At 48.7% G+C, this 24,558-nt stretch overlaps 1 protein-coding gene across 1 annotated transcript in view; it reads left to right on the plus strand.

Annotated features, from left to right (window-relative positions):
- The window catches only part of slc5a1 (solute carrier family 5 member 1), a 115,900-nt gene that overhangs the window by 69,061 nt on the left and 22,281 nt on the right, over window positions 1-24,558 (plus strand). The window contains exons 8-11 of the mRNA XM_038793344.1: window positions 11,385-11,605; window positions 14,772-14,907; window positions 16,792-16,899; window positions 21,604-21,754. Of these exons, the coding sequence (XP_038649272.1) occupies window positions 11,385-11,605; window positions 14,772-14,907; window positions 16,792-16,899; window positions 21,604-21,754 (616 nt within the window). The remainder of the gene's footprint in view (window positions 1-11,384; window positions 11,606-14,771; window positions 14,908-16,791; window positions 16,900-21,603; window positions 21,755-24,558) is intronic.

Below are 24,558 nucleotides of genomic sequence, written 5' to 3' on the forward strand. Positions count from 1 at the left end.
AACTTTGACGCTCCCCAATGTTTTATGTAAATATCTCCAGCAGCAGAGCATTGATCACCATTAGCTCAAACTGACTAAAGGAGAGCTCAAATCTCAGGAGTTTGCTCAGAAATGAAGTTTTGCACTGAGTATTCTGAAATACACGTTGGTCGGAGGTAGAGAAATCAAAGAGTAGGGCTTCTTGTTCCCAACAAGTAGATCCGTTGCCTCTCATTCACATAGTGCGTTGTGGTTAAAATATCAGCATTGAGGTTACAGGCCCACAACCTCTTTGCACAGTTTAAGGAGGCAGCATGGTGAGCGCCAGGGACCCGGGTTCAATTCCTGCCCGTGTGGAGTCTGCATGTTCTCCCTCTGTCAGCGTGGGTTTCCTCCAGGTGCTCCAGTTTCCTCTCACAGTCCAAAGATGTGCAGGTGGTTGATTGGCCATGCTAAATTGTCCCTTAGTGTCCACGGATATGCAAGTTAGGGTGCGGGAATAGGTGAGAACTGGGTATGAATAGCGTGCTCATTTGAGGGGTTGGCGCAGACTCGATGGGCCGAATAGCCTCCTTCTGCACTGTAGGGATTCTATGAAAAAGAATCTACAGTGTCTGCCAATACACACCGATGCATGGAATGTCGCTGGGGTGCATTGTCAACACTAAGTTTCAGACTTACCTCTTTTTTCCGATACTTCTATTGGCGGAATTTACCCGCTCTCCTAGTGTGGATTCCCCCCATAGCTGATTAGGAGGATTGGCCACGCTAAATTGCCCCTTAATTGGAAAAATGAATTGGGTACTATTATGGGCCAGGGTTTAGAGAACACCAAAATATATCATGGAGTTCACCAGACCCACAACTTTGAATAGATTTTGGTTATGGGGAGCACAAGGGCCCAATTGACAGCTTTGATGCAACAGAGATCTAAAGTATTTTTAAACAAAAACAATGTTTATTCTATGAATCCAGATTACATTTTATAAACACACAGCAAACATCTTATCAATTGCCAACACTGATACTCCCCACAGATACAATACTCTATAGCTAACCCTTAATAACTTTCCTGACAACATCCATAAGTCAAAAACTCTTTTAACAAATACAGTGGGGGCGATTCTCCAAACCCCATGCCGGGCCGGAGAATCGGCGTAACCGCGCCACGATGCCCCGACGCTGGCGCGCGATTCTCCGAGGTGCGGAGAATCGCTGTCATTTGCACCGGCGCGTTTGGCGCGGCGCCGGCTGCGGGCCGCTGGAATCGCCGGGGCCGCCGATTCTCCGGCCCATGTGGGCCGAGCGGCTGCGCCGATACGACAGAGTCCCGCCGGCACTGTTCACCCCTGGTCGTTGCCGGCAGGAACTCTGCGCAAACAGTTGGGGGGGGGGCGGCCTGTGGAGGGGGGGGGACGGGGGCTCCTTCACCGGGGGGGGGGCTCCGATGGGGTCTGGCCCGCGATCGGGTCCCACTGATCGGCAGGCCGGCCTCTCCCCCCCCAGGCCTACTTTCTGGCGCGGCCGGGGCGCTAAAGAAGTCCCCCGTGCATGCACAGGTTGGCGTGGCGCCCATTTGGCGCCGCAAAAGGAGGCTGGAGCGGCATGAACCGCTCCAGCGCTGTGCTGGCCCCCTGTGGGGGACAGAATCGGTTGTACCCGGGCCCAGTTCGCGCCGTTGTGAAACACTTGGGCTCCATATTGGAGAATCGCCCCCAGTAGGTTTGCATTCCTTACAGAAACAGGTATTAATTTGAAATCAGCATGTGATCTGGAGACATTCTTTAGTCGGCAGAGAGAGAAATCAAAATACACCTTCTTGCTTGAATGCAGCTACCCAACTGAAAATGAAACCAAGACACAAAGCAGCTTCCAGCTCAAAACGAAAGTAAAAGACAGAGGGCGGGATTCTCCGACCCCGCGCCGGATCGGAAAATCGCCGGGAGGGGGAGGCGAATCACGTGATGCCGCTCCGATGCCGGTCCGTCGATTCTCCCTGCGCAATGGGCCGAGTGCCCGCCGAGTTAAGCCGAGTCCTGCAGGCGTCGTTCTCGTGTGGTCCTATGCAGCGGGACCTCAGTGTTCTGGCTCCACGGTGGCCTGGCCCGCGATCGGGGCCTACCGATTGTCGGGCGGGCCTATCCCAGTGGCGGTCTATGTTCCTCCGCACCCGGCCCCTGTAGGTCTCCGCCATGTGGCGTTGGGGCCGGTGCGGAGACTGCCACGTACGCGCATGTACGAACTCGCGCCGGATGTGGCACGCATGCGCGAAGTCGCGCCAGCCATCCTGATGCCCGTACCAGTAGTTGGAGCAGCGTGAGGCTCTCCAGTGCCGTGTTGGCCCCCTGTGCGGTGCAGGATCGCTGATCCTAGGGGCCAGATGAGGCCGTCGTAAAACGCTTCGGCGTTTACGACGGTGTCAACACTTAGCCTCAGGATCAGAGAATCCCGCCAGAATCACATTCCAGCTCCATCTACACAATAACATCACTGCAGCTGTTTGATAAACACCCATTTCTTAAAAGGACCCGCACATGACAGTACACTAAATTAAAAAGAAAAGATATTGACCAGCACCCCACATGGTAGCAGGGTAGCATGGTAGCATGGTGGTTAGCATAAATGCTTCACAGCTCCAGGGTCCCAGGTTTGATTCCCGGCTGGGTCACTGTCTGTGCGGCGTCTGCACGTCCTCCCCGTGTGTGCGTGGGTTTCCTCCGGGTGCTCCGGTTTCCTCCCACAGTCCAAAGATGTGCGGGTTAGGTGGATTGGCCATGCTAAATTGCCCGTAGTGTCCTAATAAAAGTAAGGTTAGGGGGGGGGGTGGGGGTTGTTGGGTTACGGGTATAGGGTGGATACGTGGGTTTGAGTAGAGTGATCATTGCTCGGCACAACATTGAGGGCCGAAGGGCCTGTTCTGTGCTGTACTGTTCTATGTTCTATGTTCTATAGCTTTCCCGTACCACCCCCCCCCCCCCCCCCACAACCCGATTTCCTCCTCTGCCAGCTCCTCACCCTGATGCAGTGCCAGGTTATGGAGGGCGCAGCACATCACAATGATGTGTGAAACCCTCTGGGCACTGTACTGGAGGGCTCCTCTTGACCGGACTCGGCACCGAAACCACATCTTCAGGGTACCGATCGTCTGCTCCACCAGCGGATGTGTAGCAGCATGAGCCTTATTGTATCGGGTCTCCGCTGCAGTCTATAGCCTCTGCACAGGCGCCATCACCCACCTCCTGAGGAGGGGAGGGTGTACCCCTTGTCCCCGAGGAGTCATCCCTCCATCTGCTGCTCTCCCTCAAAGACCGCCAGAATTTGAGAGTGGCCAAGGATATAGATGTAGTGGACGCTTCCCGGCACACACCTACAGGATATGCTTGATGCTGTCACAGAGAATACCACATTGAGGGAGTGGAATCCCTTGTGATTGATGAAAGGCGCCCCATGTCACCATGGGGACTGTAGAGCCACGTGAGTCTAGTCAATTAGATCCTGCATTTGGGGCAGACCAGCTATGTGGCCGAAGCTCATGGCCCTGACCTCCTGGCTAGCCTGGTCCCAGTCAAGGTTGATAAAGTTCAAAGAGTGAATAGGTCAACGGGCATGGAAAGTCTCAAGGGTGCCCTTCGACACCGCATTGTACCTCTCCAGAGACACCCGGCCTCGAACGCAGCCGTGGAAGAGGGGCAGACAGACAGGTCGGACAACCCCCTCAATCGACTGCTGCCTGAACGTATTGATGACAAGTTTTGCCAGGCCCAGGAGCAGATTGACAAGGAGGTACTCCTCCCTGCCTGGCCCTCCCCACATCGGGTGCCCAGGAGCAGATTGACAAGGAGGTACTCCTCCCTGCCTGGCCCTCCCCACATCGGGTGCCCAGGAGCAGATTCACAAAGAGGTACTCCTCCCTGCCTGGCCCTCCCCACATCGGGTGCCCAGGAGCAGATTGACAAGGAGGTACTCCTCCCTACCCGGCCCTCCCCACATCGGGTGCCCAGGAGCAGATTCACAAGGAGGTGATTAGCGGGTGCCAATCAGTGGCAGAATCATGTATTACAATACTGACTTAATGAGCATGATTGGCTGGTCAAGGAAGGGTCAGGGATGTTATTAGAGAAGTGGCTTCCTCCTGTGGAAGGCAAGAACTCCTCTGATTTATTTCAAGCCTTCGGATTGCCCTCAACTTGATCATTAACCTGCACCCCACAGCGCTCCTGGGTAGTGGATCATATGAGCCTTCCATCGTGCACACCCAGCCACCCATGATACTGTCCCTGATGGCCTCGCCTCCCGGGAGATTGGCAATGCCCAACCACATTGCCCATGCCCTGCAGCTGTCCCTTGCAACTGAGGGTGGGGGCAAATGTGAGTGGCCTTGTCATCCCCTTGGTGTCAGGGTCCTTCTGCCCTCATGGAGCAAACCACCACCCCCTGTTGGGCCCCCCATATTGCCTATTTGACCTGGTGTGCTAACAAAGCCCACCTTGGAACCTGGCTGCCACCCCCTGTGCTGGCCCGATGACTGCTCTCGCTCCCACCCCAGAAAGGCAATTCCTCTGAAGAACATAGAAACAGAAAAGAGGAGCAGGAGGAGGCCATTCGGATCTTCGAGCCTACTCCACCATTAATTATGATCATGGCTGAGCATCCAACTCAATAACCAAATCCCCCTTTCCCCCCATGATCCGCTTCACCCTAAGTGCCATACCTTACTGCTTCTTCAAAACAGACAATGTTTTGGCCTCAACTACTTCCTGTAGTAACAAATTCCACAGGCTGACCACTCTCTGGGTGAAGAAATTTCATAATTGGTCTACCCAATATCCTCAGACTGTGACCCCTGGTTCTGGACACACTCCCAATCGGGAACATCCTTCCTGCATCTACCCTGTCTGGCCCTGTTAGAATTTTGCAGGCTTCTATGAGATCCACCCGCTGTCCTCTCATTCTTCTGAACTTCAGCGATTACGATCCTAACCGATTCAATCTCTCATGTGACAGTCCCGCCATCCCAGGAATCAGTCTGGTAAATCTTCGCTGCACTCTCTCCAGAGCAAGAACACCCTTCCTCAGATAAAGAGACCAAAACTGCACACAATATTCTAGGTGTGGCCTCACCAAGGCCCTGTATAATTGCAGCAACACAGCCCTGTTCCTGTACTCGAATCCTCTCACAATGAAGGCCAACATACCATTAGCCTTCTTTATCGCCAGCTGTACCTGCTTGCTTACCTTCTATGATAGGTGTTCGAGGACACTCAGGCCTTGTTGCATATTCCCCTCTCCTAATTTATGGCCATTCAGATAATAGTCTGCCTTCTTGTTTTTGCTACCAAAGTGGATGACCTTGCATTTCTCCAAATTATACTGCATCTGCCATTTATTTGCCCACTCACTTAACTTGTCCAAATCATACTGAATGATCTCTGCATCCTCCTCACAGCTCACTCTCCCACCAAACTTGGTGTCTTCTGCAAATTTTGTTCCCTCGTATAATCATTAATATATATTGTGAATAGCTGGGGTCCTAGCACTGATCCCTTCGGTCCCCCACTATTCACTGCCTGCCAATTTTTAAAAGACTCATTAATCCCTATTCTTTGTTTCCTGTCTGCCAACTAGTTTTCTATCCATCTCAATCCACTACCCCTAATCCCATGAGCTTTAATTTTACATACTGATCTCTTATGCGGGACTTTGTCATAAAAGGCTGAAAATACAAATATACCACATCCACTGGCTCCTCCTTGTCAACTTTATTGCTTACATTTTTGAAAAATTCCAATAGATTTAAGGACGACACGGTGCAGTGGTTAGCACTGCTGCTTCACAATGCCAAGGACCCGGGTTCGATCCCAGCTCCGGGTCACTGTCCGTGTGGAGTTTGCACATTCTCCCCGTGTCTGCATGGGTCTCACCCCTACAACCCAAAGATGTGGAGGGTAGGTGGATTGGCTACGCCAAATGATCCTTAATTGAAAAACAATAATAATTGGTTTCTTCAAATTTATTTAAAAATGAATTCCGGGAGATTTGCCAAGCATGATTTCCCCTTCATAAATCCATGCTGAATCTGTCTGATCCTGCCACTATTTTAAGTGCTGTGCTAAAATCTTTGATAATGGATTCCAGCATTTTCCCTACTACCGATGTAAGGCTCACAGGTCCATAATTCCCTGTTTCTCTCTACCTCCCTTTTTAAATAGTGGTGTTACATTAGCTACCTGCCAATCTGCAGGAACTTTCCAGAGTCTATAGAATCATGAAAGATGATCACCAGTGCATTTACTATTTCTAGAGCTACTTCATAAAGTACTCTGGGATGTAGATTATCAGGCCCTTGGGATTTATCAGCCTTCAATCCTATCAATTTCCCCAACACCATTCCTCTACTAATATTGGTCTCCCTCAGTTCTTCCCTCTCACTAATCCCAACGTTCCCCAACATTTCTGGTATCTGATTTGTGTCCTCATTTGAGAAGATAGACCCAAAGTATGTGTTTAACTGCTCAGCCATTTCTTTGTCCTCTATTATATATTCGCATGATTCTGACTGTAAGGCATTAAGACATTTGTCTTAATCAATCTTTTACTCTTCACTTAACTTAAGGGGCATCTGGACAAATACATGAATAGGGTGGGAATAGAGGAAATAGGACCCAGAAAGTGTAGAAGATTTTAGTTTAGACAGGCAGCATGGTCGGCATGGGCTTGGAGGGCCGAAGGGCCTGTTCCTGTGCTGTACTTTTTTCTGTTCTTTGCTCTTTGTTTTGTAACTGTAGAAACGTTTACAGTCAGTTTTTATGTTCCCTGCAAGCTTACTGTCATACTCTATTTTCCCTTTCTCAACCAATCCTTTGATCCTTCTTTGCTGAATTTTAAACTGCTCCCTTTCATCAGGCCTGTTGTTTTTCATGGGGAATTTGTATGTTTCTTTCTTGGATCGAATACTCTCTCTAATTTCCCTTGTAAGCCATGGATTGGCCACCTTTCCCATTTTACTTTTGTGCCAAACAGGAATAAACAATTATTGCCGTTTCCCCATGTGCTCCTTGAATGTTTGCCATTGCCTACCCACTGTCATCCCTTTAAGTATCACTCCCCAACTGATCAAAGCCAACTCACGCCTCATATCATCATAATTTCCCTTATTAAGATTCAGGACCCTAGTCTCAGCATCAACTACTTCACTCTCCACCTTGATAAAAAATTCTATCATGTTATGGTTGCTCATCCCCAAGGGGTCTCGCACAACTAGATTGCCAATTATTCCACCTCATTACACAGTACCTAGTCTAGGATGGCCTGCTCTCCAGTTGGTTCCTCAATGAATTGGTCCAGAAAACCATCCCGTATGCACTCCAAGAATTCCTCCTCTACGGTATTGTGGCTAATTTGATTTTCCCAATATCTATATGCAGATTAAAATCACCCATAATTACAGATGTTCCTTTATCCCATGTGTCTCTAATTTCTTGTTTAATGCCATTCCCAACATCACCAGTGCAGTTTGGGGGTCTATATATGACACCCACTAATATATTTGCCCCTTGGTATTTCTCAGCTCCACCCGTATAGATTCCACATTGTCAAAGCTAATATCCTTCCTCACTATTGTGTTAATTTCCTCTTCAACCAGCACTGCCACTTCACTGCCTTATCCTTTTTGTCTGTCCTTCCTAAATACTCAATACCCTGGCACATTCAGTTGCCATCCCTGGTCATCCTTCACCCTGCAATCCCAGTTATATTATACCCATATACATCTATTTGCACAATTAGTTCATCCACTTAAATGCAAATGCTCCACACGTTAAGGCACAAGCCTTTAAGCTTGTCTCTCTCCCAATATTTTTCACTGTGGCCCTGTTAGAAGCTGGCCCTTGGTTTCACTGCCTATCACTTTTCTTATTCCCCTTTCTGTCTTTGGTGTCTCTTCTTGTTTGCTCCTTCACTGACTCCTTACATTGGTTCCCATTCCCCTGCCATATTATTTAAACCCTCCCCAGCCACATTAGCAATACTCCCCCTAGGACATCAGTCCCAGTCCTGCCTAGGTGTAACCCATCCAGTTTGTATTGGTCCCACCTCCCCAGAACTGGTCCCAATGCCCCAGGAATGTGAAAGCCTCCCCTTCACACCATCACTTCAGCCATGTATTCATCTGATATGTCCTGCTATTTCTACTCTGACTAGCACGTGGCACTGATAGCAATCCTGAGATCACTACCTTTGAAGTCGACTTCTCAACTTTCTTCCTAACTCCGGGGCAGCACGGTGGCGCAGTGGGTTAGCACTGCAGCCTCACGGCGCTGAGGTCCCAGGTTCGATCCTGGCTCTGGGTCACTGTCCGTGTGGAGTTTGCACATTCTCCCCATGTTTGCGTGGGTTTTGCCCCCACAACCCAAAGATGTGCAGGGTAGGTGGATTGGCCATGTGAAATTGCCCCGTAATTGGAAAAATGAATTGGGTACTCAATTTGGGAATTTCTAAAAAAAAAACTTTCTTCCTAACTCTCTATATTCTGGTTTTCGGACCTTATCCCTTTTTTAACCTAGGTTGTTGGTACCGATGTGCACCACAACCATTGGCTGTTCACCCTCCCCCTCCAGAACGTCCTGTAACCGCTCTGAGACATCCTTGACCCTAGCACCAGCGAGGGAACATACCATCCTGCAGTCTTGTTTGCAGCCACAGAAACACCGATCTATTCCCCTTACAATCAAATCCCCTAGAACTATTGCATTCCTGTACTTTTTACTCCTCCCCTCTGCAACAGAACCAATTGCAGTGCAATTAATTTGGCTGTTGCTTCTTTCCCTGAGAGGTCATTCCACTCAACAGTATCCAAAGTGGTATGTGTGTTTTCCAGGCAAGTAGCCACAGGAGATTCCTGCACTGCCAGCCTAGCTCTCTTGTTCTGCCTGGTGGTCACCATTCCCTGCCTGCCTGTGGAGTCTGGAGGTGTGGTGTGACAATCTCTCTATACGTGCTATCCACAAAACTCTCCATTGCTTGAACTCCAGCAAGGTCGACCCAAGGTGCACAAAGGGCCCACTAATGCCCCCCACCCCGACGCGTGCCACACCCATTTGTGACCAAAAGCAACACAATAATGGAGGCTCACTCTCGGCCTGCGAGCAGCAACCCCCCTCAAACAGCCAGCACTCAATCCCTCATACCCACGGATGTCTTTTCTGCTTCCCCTGTGGCCTCACCTGTGCCCCCTCTCCATTGAGCTCCATGATGGGTAGTGGCGACCTACGCGCTCACCTCTGATATCCCCCTCAGTGGTGAGGTTGTCAGATTCACATTTTTGCAGAGCAGTTGCAAATGCAATATCTACAGCATCTCCAGAACCTCAGGAAGAAGCTAAAGCCTGGAAACAACCTGATCCACAAACACTTTGAATTCACATGAGAAGCAGATAGTCTCCCTAGCAGCACTGTGGGTGTACCTACACCATATGGACTGCAGCAGGTTCAAGAAGGCAGCTCACCACCACCTTCTCAAGGGCAATTAGGGATGGCCAATAAATGCTGGTCTAGCCAGCGACACCGACATCCCACAGACAGAAAAAAAGCCTCACCCAGCTGCACTCTCGAGCGGAGCGCTGCTCACTGATGTACTCCAATTTTACTTCTTGCTCTCATCTCCATGTCTGTTTGAAATGAGTGGAGTTAAGCAACAGCTGGAGGTTCAAGCAGCCAGAGACCAGCTGGTACCGCAGGGGAGGCCCGCTGGTCACAGGGTAAAGCACTGAGTGGGAAATTCAGAAAGGTCTCACAGAACAATAGCTGACAACATTCCTGTTCGGATTCCCCCGCCCCTAATTAAAATCTTGTCTCACCACCATTGGTAGAGCATAATTCACGTAAATTGACAATTCTGTTAGGATATTGTTGTAAAACCTTTTGTCTGCCATGTATTTCTTTTTTTTTAAAGTCCTGCTCTCTGCTTTAATCTGCAGTCTTCTAGTTAGCTGCTACAACATTACTGCACCCTTTGGGATTTCTGTTAAACTACAAATTTCAGGCAGAGTTGGAACACCCCTGTCCTGATGGACCAGTCCAAGACATCTCTTTAGGTTCTATGGCAGAACCTGTGATGTCGATTTGATTGACTTGGCAAGCGGCCAATCGGTGAATGTAGAATTCTCGGCCTTCTCCTTTTGTTGCTTGTGATTCCTGGAGCTAATCAGAAACTTTCAGGAAAGAAGGCGGGTCTTCTGCAGATTTCCATCTTTTGTTCAGTTCTGAGAAGGTATCAGCTAGATCGCAGCTGGAAGGTATCCTCTCTCTCCCTGCTGCTCTTTCTCTCTTTTGGCCAGGCGATTTCTAAAATCTCCAAGCCAGTTCTGTGAAGGTTCTCCTAGTGAGAAGGCAGACAGCACTGAAGTTTGTGGAAGGCTTCAGGAGTAAGAAAACAAGTAGTTACTCACGGGTCCGTAACCTTCTAATCCTCTCTCTCGAAGGCTGGTAAGTGTTCGAACTGCGGGAATTCTTTAAAATAGCGGCAGAATTTGTACACAGAAATCAGGCAAACGAAAGGGCTGCAAACTCTCAAATTCAAAGTCCAGTGATATCTTAAGGAGGCAGAAGCTCCATTTGGTGGAAGATGAGCAGAAATGCATTGATCTGAATCCTGTGTAAAGCTCCACCTGGTGATAGAAGGGCAGAATTGCACTGACCTGGAACTCTTGGCTAAAATGCCACCTAGTGGTCAAAAGACAGAATTACTCCAACCTGAACCTCTTGAGTAAACCTATTTCCCAGAAGCCACAACTGCAGCAGCAAAGAGTCATCTCAAACCTTCCCCTTTTTTTTATCCTCTCTTACCCTTACCTTGTGTCTGTCTTGTGTGTGTCTGGGTGGAGGGTGGAACGGGGTTTGGGGAATAGGTAGATTGGTAGACCATTGTTCTGTTATTTCTTTATATATTCACATTTTTCTCTTGGTTAGCAATAAACAGTTTGTTAATGTTTTACTTATAAATCCGGTGCCTGTACCTCATTGGAGCAGTCAAGGGTTAAAGATCCCAGGAAAACCCGAATGATTGGTTAATTCACTTATGTTGGGATTCTGGCACCTGTGGGGCTGGAACGGGCCATGCACTCGCCCAGGGTGTTGGAACAATGCCCTGATCTACTATCACTGAGCTTCAATGGGAAGTCAAAATTATGGTCAGAGCACTTCCAGAAGAAAGATTGATTGTCTAATTTTGAAGACCACCATTGCCTCCTGCCAAGCAGGATGGGTTAAGATTAGAATCTCAGCCTCTCCCACCCACTCCCCTCCCCCCACCACCCATCTCTTGTGACTTTATTTCTGCACCATTACCGAGAGAAATTCTCAAACATTTGTGTGTTACCAGGGACTAAAGTCAGACATTTTGTGTTGCAGCATTCAATGAAGTGGGCGGCTATGATGCTATGAGGGAGAAGTACATGAATGCCATCACCAGCCAGACAACAGACCCCAACCTGAATATCAGTGCGTCCTGTTACACACCCAGAGAGGACTCATTCCACTTGTTCCGAAATCCCATCTCGGGGGATATACCCTGGCCGGGCCTGATCTTTGGCCTATCTATCTTGGCGTTGTGGTACTGGTGTACAGATCAGGTAAGAGATAGTCACACAAACCCTGACTGGAATGAAAATCATAAAGGCAGGCTTGTTCTAATTGATTTTAACCATGATAGAGTAGAAGAATTTAATTCATTGGCAATTAACGTTGGTACGTAACTGCACTCTGTGTTTAAATATTTAAGAAGTGCATAAATATAAACATATCAGTATAACAGAGATTATTGTTCTTTTTGAACATAATCTCCATTAAGTGCCATAATCCTGGGACTTGCTCCCTAACAGCACTGTGGGTGTACCTACACCACATGGACTGCAGCGGGTTGAAGAAGACAGCTCACCACCACTACCCTCTCAAGGGTAATGAAAATGAAATGAAAATCGCTTATTGTCACGAGTAGGCTTCAAATGAAGTTACTGTGAAAAGCCCCTAGTCGCCACATTCCGGCGCCTGTCCGGGGAGGCGTAAATGTGACCATTAACGTTGTCAGTGTTGGTTCAATTTCTGTGACAGTTAATCTTGTTGATGTCTGGTGAGTTTCTGTGACTCTTAACCTTGTCAATCAGATCTATATTTAAGGTTATGCTGTGTGTGCATAAGGGGTTTGATGTATCTTTAAAATGGGGAGCCGCTCTCCGCTCACTTTCTGAGACCAGTCGCTCTCGCAGTGAGACTGACTTTGTGATCAATGGTGAGTCTCCTTCCTTCCCCATCAGCCCAAAATCCAGGTGCGTTTCCAACAATTGCCTCATTCCCCCTTCAAACACTCAAGAGTCTGTGATCAAACATCTTCTCATTGATCTGTGCAGGGATTTTTATGACAAGTTAATTAGATCTCTAAATAACAACAAAAATAGAAAATATATTTTCATTTACAATTTTTTATATTTCATAATACAGAAGTGCCAACAATCAACGTGATGCTTTAAAATGTAACTGTGGAGAATCTATTCTCTATTGAATCCAGAACGTGGCGTGGGTCGTGAGAGGCGACTATTTTGCAAAAATGGGTCACCAGAAAAAAAATTTGAAAAACACTGCATTAAGACACTCTGGAAAATTTATCTCATTTTCAAAACTATTAGTCATATGTCCTAGCTTATCATAGAATTCCTACAGTGAAGAAGGAGGCCATTTGACCCATCGTGTCTGCAACTACCCTCCAAAAGCCTCATACCAGCCTCCCCGAACAAGCGCCAGAATGTGGCGACGAGGGGCTTTTCACAGTAACTTCATTTAAAGCCTACTTGTGACAATAAGCGATTTTCATTTCATTTCAAAGAACACCCTACCCCACTTCCTGCCCTTTCCACATGACCTCATCTAACCTGCACATCTTTTCACTGTGGGAGCAAACTGGAGCTACCGGAGGAAACCCACGTAGACACGGGGAGAATGTGCAAATTCCACACAGTCACCTACAGTCAGAATCATGGAATCATAGAATTTACAGTGCAGAAGGAGACCATTCAGCCCATCGAGTCTGCAATAGCCCTTGTAAAGAGCACCCCACTTATGCCCACATCTCCACCCTAACCCTGTACCTTACCTAACCATTTTGGACACTGAGGGGCAATTTAGCATGGCCAATCCACCAAAACTGCACTTCTTTGGACAGTGGGAGGAAACCAGAGCACCTGGAGGAAATCCAAGCAGACACACAGAGAAAGTACAAGCTCCACACAGCAGTCACCCAAAGTCAGAATTGAACATGTGACCCTGGAGCTGTGAGGCAGCAGTGCTAACCACTGTGTCACCGTGCCGCCTACTTGTTTGTATTTTTGTTGGTAACCAATATATCCCAAAAACTAATGGACAGATTTCAATAAAACATGGGACATGAGTAAGGTGTGGCCCAAGGAAAAACTGATTAATGTCTGATATGGATCCAAATCGAGTTCCTGGTATTTCTTTGAAGGATCTATTAACATTGGGAGATAAGGCAAACGATTTTTCTTTTTAGAATATTGTGAATTGTTTGCTTTAGAATATGATGAATTGTCTCAGCTGCAATTCGTCACAGCTATCAAATTGTGAGCAGAGTTTTCAGAGCAGGTTGTCGGACGTGGAGTCGCCCAAAGCCTCCTCAGTGAGTCGTAGCTCTTGACCAAAAGTTTCTCTTTTCGGCTTTTCCGTCACAAAGCATTAACCAGGCAGGGAAAAGTCTCAAGGCAGAGCTACACAATTGTATAATGTTAAGGTAATACAGCGGGGCAAAGGTATAAGCCTGGATTCTCCATTGAGAGTCCACCTGGCTATTGCTGCTGGTGAGGGCGCAGAATTTGGTGACCAGTCAAATCTCTCATTCACTGCAGTGGGACCAGAGAATCCCGCTGCCGTGAACGGATGGAGAATCTGCCCGTACACTCAAAAGAGTTCTCTTTCCTTTCTTTTACATCTGAGAAGTTGGTGAATCAAAGGTGTTAAGAGATATGGGGTAAAGGAAGGTATATGGAATTAGGTCTCTGGTTGAGTGGAAGAACAGGGTCAAGGAGCTAAATGGCCAATTCCTTTCCTATATACAGTAGGTTACCATGAAACATCGCCACATTTCCCTGTTCAAAGAACTGGAGACTTTCAATAAGCAGAGTACCAATTAGACTTGGCAGGCCAACATCTTTATTTTTCACTCTTTAGTGGGACATGGGTGTTGGTACTAAGGTCAGCATTTGTTGCCCAACCCTAATTGCCCTTGAACTGAGTGTCTTGCTAGACCATTTATGTGGGCAGTTAAGAGTCACCACATTGCTGTGGACCAGGACAGGTAAGTAAGGATGACAGATTTCCTTCCTGAACCAGATGGACCCATGTCCCCAGAAGCATTAAGCTGGACCTCTGGATTGCTGGTCCCAGTGACCATTGCTGCTGCACCACTATCTCCCCCACCCTTTACAGATCCTTGGACATCATGGGCCAATTCTCCGGCCTCCGAGTCGCATGTTTCTTGGCAGCGGGAAGCAGCGGCTGGTGGTACCTGAGAATCCCGCTGACCGCGACATTCTAGTAATTGGGCAGAGCAGTCACCTTGGAGCCTCACGGCCCAATGGGAACCAATGGTCGAGGACATTTCTGATGCACGAGTGGCCCGAAAGTAAGCTGATTGTGATCTCCGTCAAAAAAAAAGGCGGTTTACAGCTTTAACTCAGATGGTTTTAGTATTGGTTCCAGCAGTAGTTTGTTCCTCTTTATTGTATCACTCAGGTTATTGTTCAACGATGTCTCTCGGCCAAGAATATGAGTCACGTCAAGGCCGGTTGTATCCTATGTGGCTACCTCAAGCTTCTGCCGATGTACCTCATGGTCTTCCCAGGAATGATCAGCCGAATTCTGTACACAGGTAAGGGAATCTTATCCGGTCTGTCAGACACCACCAAGCTCCCAGTCTAAACTCCTGCTCTTTCTCAGCAACACAAGGAATAGGCGCAGCAGGAGACTACTCGGCCCATCCAGCCTGTTCTGCCATGCAGTGCGATCATGGCTGATCTTGGTCTTCAGCTTCACTTTCCCGTCTGATCCCCATATTCCTGGAGTCCCTGAGACATCTGTCTATCCAAACCTTAAAGGAATCCATTGACGGGACACCCACCGTCCTCTGGGTTGGAGAATTCCAAAGATTCACCACCCGCTGAGTGAAATATTTACCCCTTTACCTCAGTCCTATTTTTTTCCAGCCTTGACACAGGGACACCATTCTCGACTTTGACTGGCCACGGACCCGGCAATTCTGCATCCGTATTGGCAGGTAAACGGGGGGGGGGGGGGGGGGGTCTTTACATGGCGCGGCTTCTAGCCCCCCACCGGGTGGAGCATCGGTGCGGGGGCAGCGCCGACTTTTTGTTCGTAAGACCAGACGGATCCTGCGGACATAGCCGCAGAATCAGAGAATCCAGTCCATTGAGTTTATACAGTACAGAAAGAGGTCCATCGGCCTATCGTGTGTGCACCTGCCATCAAGCGCCTATTTATTCTGATCCCATTTTCCAGCTCTTGGTTTGTGGCCTTGTATTATGCAGTGTTTCAGGTGCTCACCTGAATGCTTCTTAAATATTGTGAGGTTGTTTTACGGTTGACTGCATCCTGAAGTTCAATTCATTTGACCCTCAACCTCTAGTTGCCCCTATCACCTGACACAGCCTTTCCCAGAGCACCCTGCCTTCCCGCACCATCTGAACAGCAAAAAGACTCAAGGGGCGGTGTGGCCTATTCCATCTTGTATGTTCGTATCATAGAAGATTATTATAGAATCCCTTCAGTGCAGAAGGAGGCCATTCGGCCCATCGAGTCTGCACCCACCCTTTGAAAGACCACCCTACCTATGCCCAATCTCCCAATCTCCACCCTATTCCTGCGACCGCACACTAAGGGGCAATTTATCATGGCCAATCCACCTAAACTGCACATCTTTGGACTGTGAGAGGAAACCAGAGCACCCGGAGGAAACGCACACAGACACGGGGAGAATGCGCAAATTCCACACAGACAGTCACCTAAGGTCGGAATCGAAGCTGGGTCCCTGGCATTGTGAGACAGCAGTGCTAACACTGTGCCACCGTGCTGTATGATGTAACACCGTGATGGCTGACCTAGGCCAGTGAGTGGGCCGCACAAGTGGGCCTCCTTCATCTCAGTGGGACACAAGATTTAAATCGGTCACTAGCCATGACCCCATAAGATTAAATACATTTAATACATAACAAATATTTCATAACAAATTATAGAAACTGCTTAATAGTTTATGTATCAATAGAACTGTCACCAACTTCAAATGGTAAAATAAAATAAATACACGTTAGACAGAGAGGATGCGCACGGCTCTCACAATCAATGTTGTGGGCAATTAGTACACGCCTCACTTCTCTTGCCCTTGCTTTACATGCGAATCACTCCTGTCATCCCGATAGGAAAAAAACTCCAAGGATGGTAATCAGTGGAATATGACAACCCGGCGTGCGGGCAACAGTCAACAAAATGTCTCGTGGGGCACACTCAGAACCCAGATGGGCCTCTGGTCTTTATCTCTTGCCTTTTATGTGGGATCTTGCTGTGCACAAATTGGCTGCTGCTTGACATTACAGTGGCGATAACATTCCCGAAAAGAACTAACTCGGCAGAAAAGTGCTTTCGGACACCTTCAAATTGTGAACGGTGTGATAGAAATCTAAGCCTTGCTTCTTAAACGTACTTGAATGATTGACGTCTGTTTGATCTCTTTTTGTGCCAGATGTTGTCGCTTGTGTTGTACCCAGTATTTGCAAGGAGTATTGCGATGCTGAAGTTGGATGCACCAACATTGCCTATCCCAGGTTGGTGGTGAAGCTGATGCCAATGGGTGAGTACCAGTCTGTAAAAAGGGGCTAAATGGAAGTAAGGTGGAAAGGTTGTGGGTGTCGAACTGGGCATAAGTATCCAATTCTCATCGCTGTCAATCTGAATCAAAATGACAATTGGATGGTTCCTATCGATAACCATCTGCAACACCAAGTTTCTGCCCAAGTGGCATCTTGAAAATCTACCCTCGTTAAGTCTGCCAGCATAGAGGCTGCCCTGATGCTACTTAGTTTACTACTTAGTTCCATACACTGCCTAATGTTCTCCAAAGCAATTAATACCAAAGGAGCCTCCCATTTAGGTCTCTGTTTGTGATCACTTAAGCGATAGCATTAGATCTGTCTAAATTCATACTGTGACAATGTTAAACTATGCTAAACTTGTACAAAACACTAGTTTGACCTCTGTTATGGTTTAGAGAACCCCAAAGTGTATCATGGAGTTCACCTTGTAACCATCTGAGATGGCCACCTGCAAAGGACCATGGGAATTGTGGCCAACCCAGAACTCAGACAGATACAGAGCTTGTGTGAATTTGCAACCCAGATAGCTAGACCTGATCGAAACCCCCACTCGTTTGCAATCTAATGGCCCATTTCCCCTGAACAATAGGACTCAAATCAAGAAACCGGTACAGCCATAGACTGATCAGCGCCACTCCCTTTACTCAGAGAGCCCAACTGCCAAGGTCAATGACCGCTAAGGACCCACCCAGCTACCAAGGCACCCGCCCCTTTATTAGCCAAAATCGAAGGCAGTGATCAGAGCCCTGTCGAACCATTGGGTCCAAGATCAAGGACCGCCCCAAAGAGCGCAAAATCCCAGAGGGATAAAAGTGGACACAGCCATGTGTTCTGCCTCTTTTGAATCCGGCCTGTGCCAGCCCAACTGCAGCAAAATGACCAGACAGCCAAGTTCAAGACCAACGATCGCTACCTGACGAGTGAGTCCAGTCGAGACAGAGCCACTTCTTCAAACCAGCCACATGAGACCAAGATAAAGGCCTTATCAATCTGCACAGCGTCGGTCACCCTGAAGTTAAGTATAGGTTATTGTAGCTGATAGGTTGCACAGGGACAAGGCAGGGATCCCCACTCTGGGACAAGGTGCTGTCGAGAGCAGGGGTTGGAGTGTGCAGTGTGTCAGAGATATACAAGGAATTGATGGATTGGGAGGGTGCCCCGATAGGAGTAGTTAAGCAAAAGTGGGAGGAAATCATAAGGTGCCTGAACGGGGTAGGTAGGGGGAAACTGTTCCTACTGGCGAAAGTGTTGAGAAGAGGAGGGCACAGGTTTCAGGACATTGGCAAAAGAAGCAAAAGCCAGCTGAGGAAATGTTGCGCAGTGAGTGGTTAGGATTTGGAATGAAATGCCTGAGAATGGGGTGGAGGCAGGTTTAACTGAAGCACTCAAAAGGGAATTTGATGAAATGAAAAAATGAAAATCGCTTATTGTCACGAGTAGACTTCAATGAAGTTACTGTGAAAAGCCCCTAGTCGCCACATTCCGGCGCCTGTCCGGGGAGGCTGGTACGGGAATCGAACCGCGCTGCTGGCCTGCTTATCTGAGAAAGAAAGATTGATTATCTGAGAAAGAAAAAATGTGCAGGGTTCGGGGGGGGTGGGGGGGGGGGGGGGGGGGGGGGGAAGCAGGAGAACAGCACTAAGGAAAGCACAGTGGTCCCACACAGCTCCAGCGACCCGAGTTCAATTCCCAACTTGGGTGGCTCACCGCGTGGAATTCGCTGTCGCGCTTTACGACGGTGTGAACAGGCCGCTCCCATGACTAATTCTGGCTCCTACAGGGGCCCAGCACAGCGCTGGAGTGGTTTGCACCGCTCCAGCTGCAGATTCCAGCGCGAACTGTTCGCCGCAGAATCCGCGCATGCGGAGTTGCGCCAGCGCCAATGAGGATATGCGCAGTGGCACCGGTGCCAACGCGCGCATGCATGTGGCCTCCTTCAAAGTGCCGGCCCCGACGCAACATGGTGTAAGAATCCAGGGGCCGGCGCGTAGGAAAGGAGGCCCCCAGCCACAGAGGTCGCCCCGCCGATCGGTGGGCCCCGATCGCGGGCCAGGCCACATCGGAGTGCCCCCCCCCCTGAGGTCGGACCCCCCTTTCCACATAGACTCCCCCCCCCAATGGCCGCCATCTGACCCATACACGCCGAGGTCCCACAGGCCCAGAGCAGGTTATTACGGAGCCGGCAGGACTTGGCTCTTTTCTTATGGCTGCTCGCCCCATTCGGGCTGGAGAATCGGCAGGCTGGCCGTGTAGAGCGACCTGCGGCCGGCTCCGCAACAACTACGCCGGCACCAATGGCGCCGATTCTCTGCTCTGCAGTGAATCTCCTGCCGGCATCGGGGCGGCTGGCGCGATCTGCGCGGCCCGCCTGCGATTCTCCAACCCGGCGCGGGGTCGGAGAATCCAGACCCCTGTGTCTGTGGATTCCTAACAGGTGGTCTGGTTTCCTCCCGCAGCCCTTTGGGGGGGAAAGCTGATTGATGGGGATTTAACCTGAGAATCACCACACCTCAGGCAAACGGCAAGTTGGAGAAGGCCGGGCCTTCATGAATAACCTCAGCCCATATGGGAATTGAACCCGTGCTGTTGTCCTCGTTCAGCTGTCCAACCAACCAACCAACTACACCGCACCTTCGCAGAGGATGAATGCTCCATGGTTGAACGCATTTAAGGCTGGGGGTAGATAGATTTTTGGTGTCAGGGAATTAAGGGATATGGGGAGCAGGCAAAAAATGGGATTGAAGCCCAAAATCAGCCATGAATGCGGGACTAGGCTCGATGGGCCGAATGGTTGACTCCTGTTCCTATTCCTTCTGTTTCTACGGCAAGAAACAAGGTTCTGACCAGCTGCTCGTGTAGCTGCCAGCATTCACCAGCCAGAAACATTGTCTTCCCTCGCCCAACCAGGCCCCTTTAAAAGAGGATTCATTTATATAGTCACCTTGGGCGGGGCTTTCCTCCCCCTTCGCAGTGTGTTCTGCAGCGGCGGAGGGCAGACCATCAGTGGCCAGCGGCAGGAACTTCTTATCCTGCCATTGTCAACGGGGTTTCCTGTTAAACACACCCGTCCCCACTGCACCGCCGGTGTAAGATCCCGCCAATGGGAACGACCAGAAAATCCCATCCCTTATTTCTAGCATCCGCCTGTCCGGTTCCAGATGCCAAACTAAAGAGTATCAAAAAAAGCCAATTATTTCCTGATGGTTTGCCTAACCTTAATAATCAGGCTTGAGAGCTGCCTCAACAGTTAACCCTCAAGTGACCACAGCATGTGCCTATTAAGACCATGGCTGCAATGCTCCGACCTGTGGGATTATCTGTTCCCGCCCACCCCTGGGTTTCTCGGCAGCGCGGGGTGGCTTCTATGGGAATTTCCATTGACAAGTGGCAGGTGCAGAGATACTTGCCGCCAGCGAACGCCCACCACCAAGAAACACGTGGCTGGGCTGCCAGAGAATCCAGCCCAATGTCCACACAGAAATTAGCAGCTCAATGTCCTGAAACATCTCAGCAACTAAATATAGCCACCATCTGATTAAAGTTTCCACTCTTATTTTGAATATTATTATCATATAATTTATGTAAATTAAGTCTTTCATGCAATATGGGCATCACTAGCTAGGGTCATTCCTGATTGCCCTTGAGAAGCTGGTGGTGAGCCACTTTCTTGAACTGAGTGGCTTGCTAGGCCACTGTGAGATCACTGTGGATCTGCAGGTCATGTGCATGTCACACCAGGTAAGGACGGCAGATTTATCCCCCTAGAGTGTCATGGGAATGTCCCTTTAAGAAATGTTTTGTCTTCTCAAATGGGTGCAGTGATGTCATTGTGCGGGTGGAGCTGGGCTGTGGCTCTGGTTTCTACTTTCATTTTGAGCTGGGAGCTGGACTGTGGCTCTGAGTTTTACTTTTGGTTTACACTGTCGGATACTGGATTCAGACAAAGAAGGTTTCTTACGTCTCTCTCTCTCCCTGTATGTTGAAATATTTAAAGAATTTAAACCTAATGTTTTGTTAAAAGGGTTTTCCTGGTTTTATTGAATGTTGTTACCAAGTTGAAACAGCAGAAAGGGAAGTTATTAAGTATTTAGAGAGAACTGTAGCTGTGTGGGGAATTTATGTTTGTAGTTGATAAAAAAAAGCTTACTTTGTGTTTATAAAATGTTAATTGAATTTCTAGAATAAACTTTGTTTCGTTTACAAATACTTCAGGCCTCTGTTGAATAACACCTGAAAGGTAGGCCCTTGTGCTCCTCATAACCAAAATTAATAAACAGTTGTAGGTCAAGTGAGCTCCATAATATACTTTGGAGTTTTCTAAACCCTGGTCCAAAACGAGAGGACATTAGTGAATCAGATTGCTTTTTGGAACAATTGATGGTGGTTTCCTGGTCACCTTAACTGAGACTAGCGTTATCTTCTAGAATTATTCCTTGAATTTAAATTCCACTAACTGCCACTTGCCTCACAGGGCATTAACCTGGGCCTCTGGATTACTGTGACATCACCCCTGCGACTTTGAGCAACATCACTGGAGGTCAGCTGTTAAATAGATGAGCAATTGGAGCTTTCTCTTTCCATTTATCCTAGCATTTTCATAGTGCGCTGAGGCGGAAGGATGTCAAAGTAATAGGTACAGCTATGATATCTTGCTGTATAAGCTGTGACTTGTTTTCTGTTAGGTCTACGTGGTTTGATGCTGTCTGTTATGATGGCCTCTTTGATGAGTTCCCTGACATCAATCTTTAACAGTGCCAGTACACTCTTCACCATGGACATATGGACCAAGATCAGGCCCAAAGCCACAGAAAAAGAACTCATGTTAGCAGGAAGGTAAGAATCACCCTGACCTGAAATAACCACACCCTCAAACTTAAGGAAAAAGAATCTAAACCCCCAGTGGAAGGGAAGTATATGCAGAGTATTTTCTTGTCCAGTTCGATATCGCAGCAGGAACAGTAAGGTGGGGTCAGTGCAGTGTGATATCCCTATCTGTCCAGTTCGATATCGCAGCAGGAACAGTAAGGTGGGGTAAGTGCAGTGTGATACCCCTAACTGTCCAGTTCTACATTGCAGCAGGAACAGTAAGGTGGGGTAAGTACAGTGTGATATCCCTATCTGTCCAGTTCGATATCGCAGCAGGAACAGTAAGGTGGGGTAAGTACAGTGTGATACCCCTAACTGTCCAGTTCTACATTGCAGCAGGAACAGTAAGGTGGGGTAAGTACAGTGTGATACCCCTATCTGCCCAGTTCGATATCACAGCAGAAACGGTAAGGTGGGGTAAGTACAGTGTGATACCCCTAACTGTCCAGTTCTACATTACAGCAGGAACAGTAAGGTGGGGTAAGTACAGTGTGATATCCCTATCTGTCCAGTTCGATATCACAGCAGGAACAGTAAGGTGGGGTAAGTACAGTGTGATATCCCTATCTGTCCAGTTCGATATCGCAGCAGGAACAGTAAGGTGGGGTAAGTACAGTGTGATATCCCTATCTGTCCATTTCGATATCGCAGCAGGAACAGTAAGGTGGGGTAAGTGCAGTGTGATATCCCTAACTGTCCAGTTCGATATCGCAGCAGGAACAGTAAGGTGGGGTAAGTGCAGTGTGATATCCCTAACTGTCCAGTTCGATATCGCAGCAGGAACAGTAAGGTGGGGTAAGTACAGTGTGATATCCCTATCTGTCCATTTCGATATCGCAGCAGGAACAGTAAGGTGGGGTAAGTGCAGTGTGATATCCCTAACTGTCCAGTTCGATATCGCAGCAGGAACAGTAAGGTGGGGTAAGTGCAGTGTGATATCCCTAACTGTCCAGTTCGATATCGCAGCAGGAACAGTAAGGTGGGGTAAGTACAGTGTGATACCCCTATCTGTCCAGTTCGATATCGCAGCAGGAACAGTAAGGTGGGGTAAGTGCAGTGTGATATCCCTATCTGCCCAGTTCGATATCGCAGCAGGAACAGTAAGGTGGGGTAAGTGCAGTGTGATACCCCTAACTGTCCAGTTCTACATCGCAGCAGGAACAGTAAGGTGGGGTAAGTACAGTGTGATATCCCTATCTGTCCAGTTCGATATCACAGCAGGAACAGTAAGGTGGGGTAAGTACAGTGTGATATCCCTATCTGTCCAGTTCTACATCACAGCAGGAACAGTAAGGTGGGGTAAGCACAGTGTGATATCCCTATCTGTCCAGTTCGATATCGCAGCAGGAACAGTAACGTGGGGTCAGTGCAGTGTGATACCCCTATCTGTCCAGTTCGATATCGCAGCAGGAACAGTAAGGTGGGGTAAGTACAGTGTGATATCCCTATCTGTCCAGTTCGATATCGCAGCAGGAACAGTAAGGTGGGGAAAGTACAGTGTGATACCCCTATCTGTCCAGTTCGATATCGCAGCAGGAACAGTAAGGTGGGGTAAGTGCAGTGTGATATCCCTATCTGTCCAGTTCGATATTGCAGCAGGAACAGTAAGGTGGGGTCAGTACAGTGTGATACCCCTATCTGTCCAGTTCGATATCACAGCAGGAACAGTAAGATGGGGTCAGTGCAGTGTGATATCCCTATCTGTCCAGTTCTACATCGCAGCAGGAACAGTAACGTGGGGTCAGTGCAGTGTGATACCCCTATCTGTCCAGTTCGATATCGCAGCAGGAACAGTAAGGTGGGGTCAGTGCAGTGTGATATCCCTATCTGTCCAGTTCGATATCACAGCAGGAACAGTAAGGTGGGGTAAGTACAGTGTGATATCCCTATCTGTCCAGTTCTACATTGCAGCAGGAACAGTAAGGTGGGGTAAGTACAGTGTGATATCCCTATCTGTCCAATTCTACATTGCAGCAGGAACAGTAAGGTAGGGTCAGTACAGTGTGATACCCCTATCTGTCCAGTTCGATATCGCAGCAGAAACGGTAAGGTGGGTGATGAGACCATCAATTCACGCGACACGTGGTTAGAAGTGAACAGTGGTTTTAATCGTCTTACAACAGAGCCTGCCTGTGACAAGGTGAACTCCAGATGAACTGGCAGGCAGGCTCTCAGCATCAACCTTTATACTTCCGGTTAGGGGGAGGAGCCATGGGTGGAGCCAAGGGTGGAGCCCAGTATAAACTCCCGTACACTCACAGTGCATCTCCCCCTAGTGGCAGAGCAGCGCAACTGCTCGTGTGCCGAGCTTACCGAGACATAGTACAACATGTGTAATACAGTGTGAATTACGCTACTGTGATTCACCACATTCACCCCCTGTAAAAAAATCAAGTCCGGCGGGGGTGGTGGCTTACAGATTGAGTCTGTCCGGTGGCCGAGTTGTCCACTGTGATCAGCAGAGCACCAGGGTTGCAGCCCCTTCTGGTGGCTGGATGAGCACCGTCGGTTGGGGTACGATGGCGGACTCCGGGGGCGATTCCGCCCGAGCTTCGTACCCGTCTGGTTCGACTGGGGACTGGGGGCGCTGGGAGCTAGCTGGTGCGGGCGCATGAAAAAAATGTAGCAAACTGGTAGGTGTGGGGGCGTGGGGGGCGAGTTGGGTGGGATGTAGTGTGAGGGGTACCTCGGCGGTGGTAGTGGGGGGGTTGGATCCTGCGGGTGCACTGTTTGTGCGCCCTGACGTGCTTCCGGAGGAGTACTGCGCCCGG

This window comes from Scyliorhinus canicula, chromosome 1 (assembly GCF_902713615.1).
Source record: "Scyliorhinus canicula chromosome 1, sScyCan1.1, whole genome shotgun sequence".
NCBI lineage: Eukaryota > Metazoa > Chordata > Chondrichthyes > Carcharhiniformes > Scyliorhinidae > Scyliorhinus > Scyliorhinus canicula.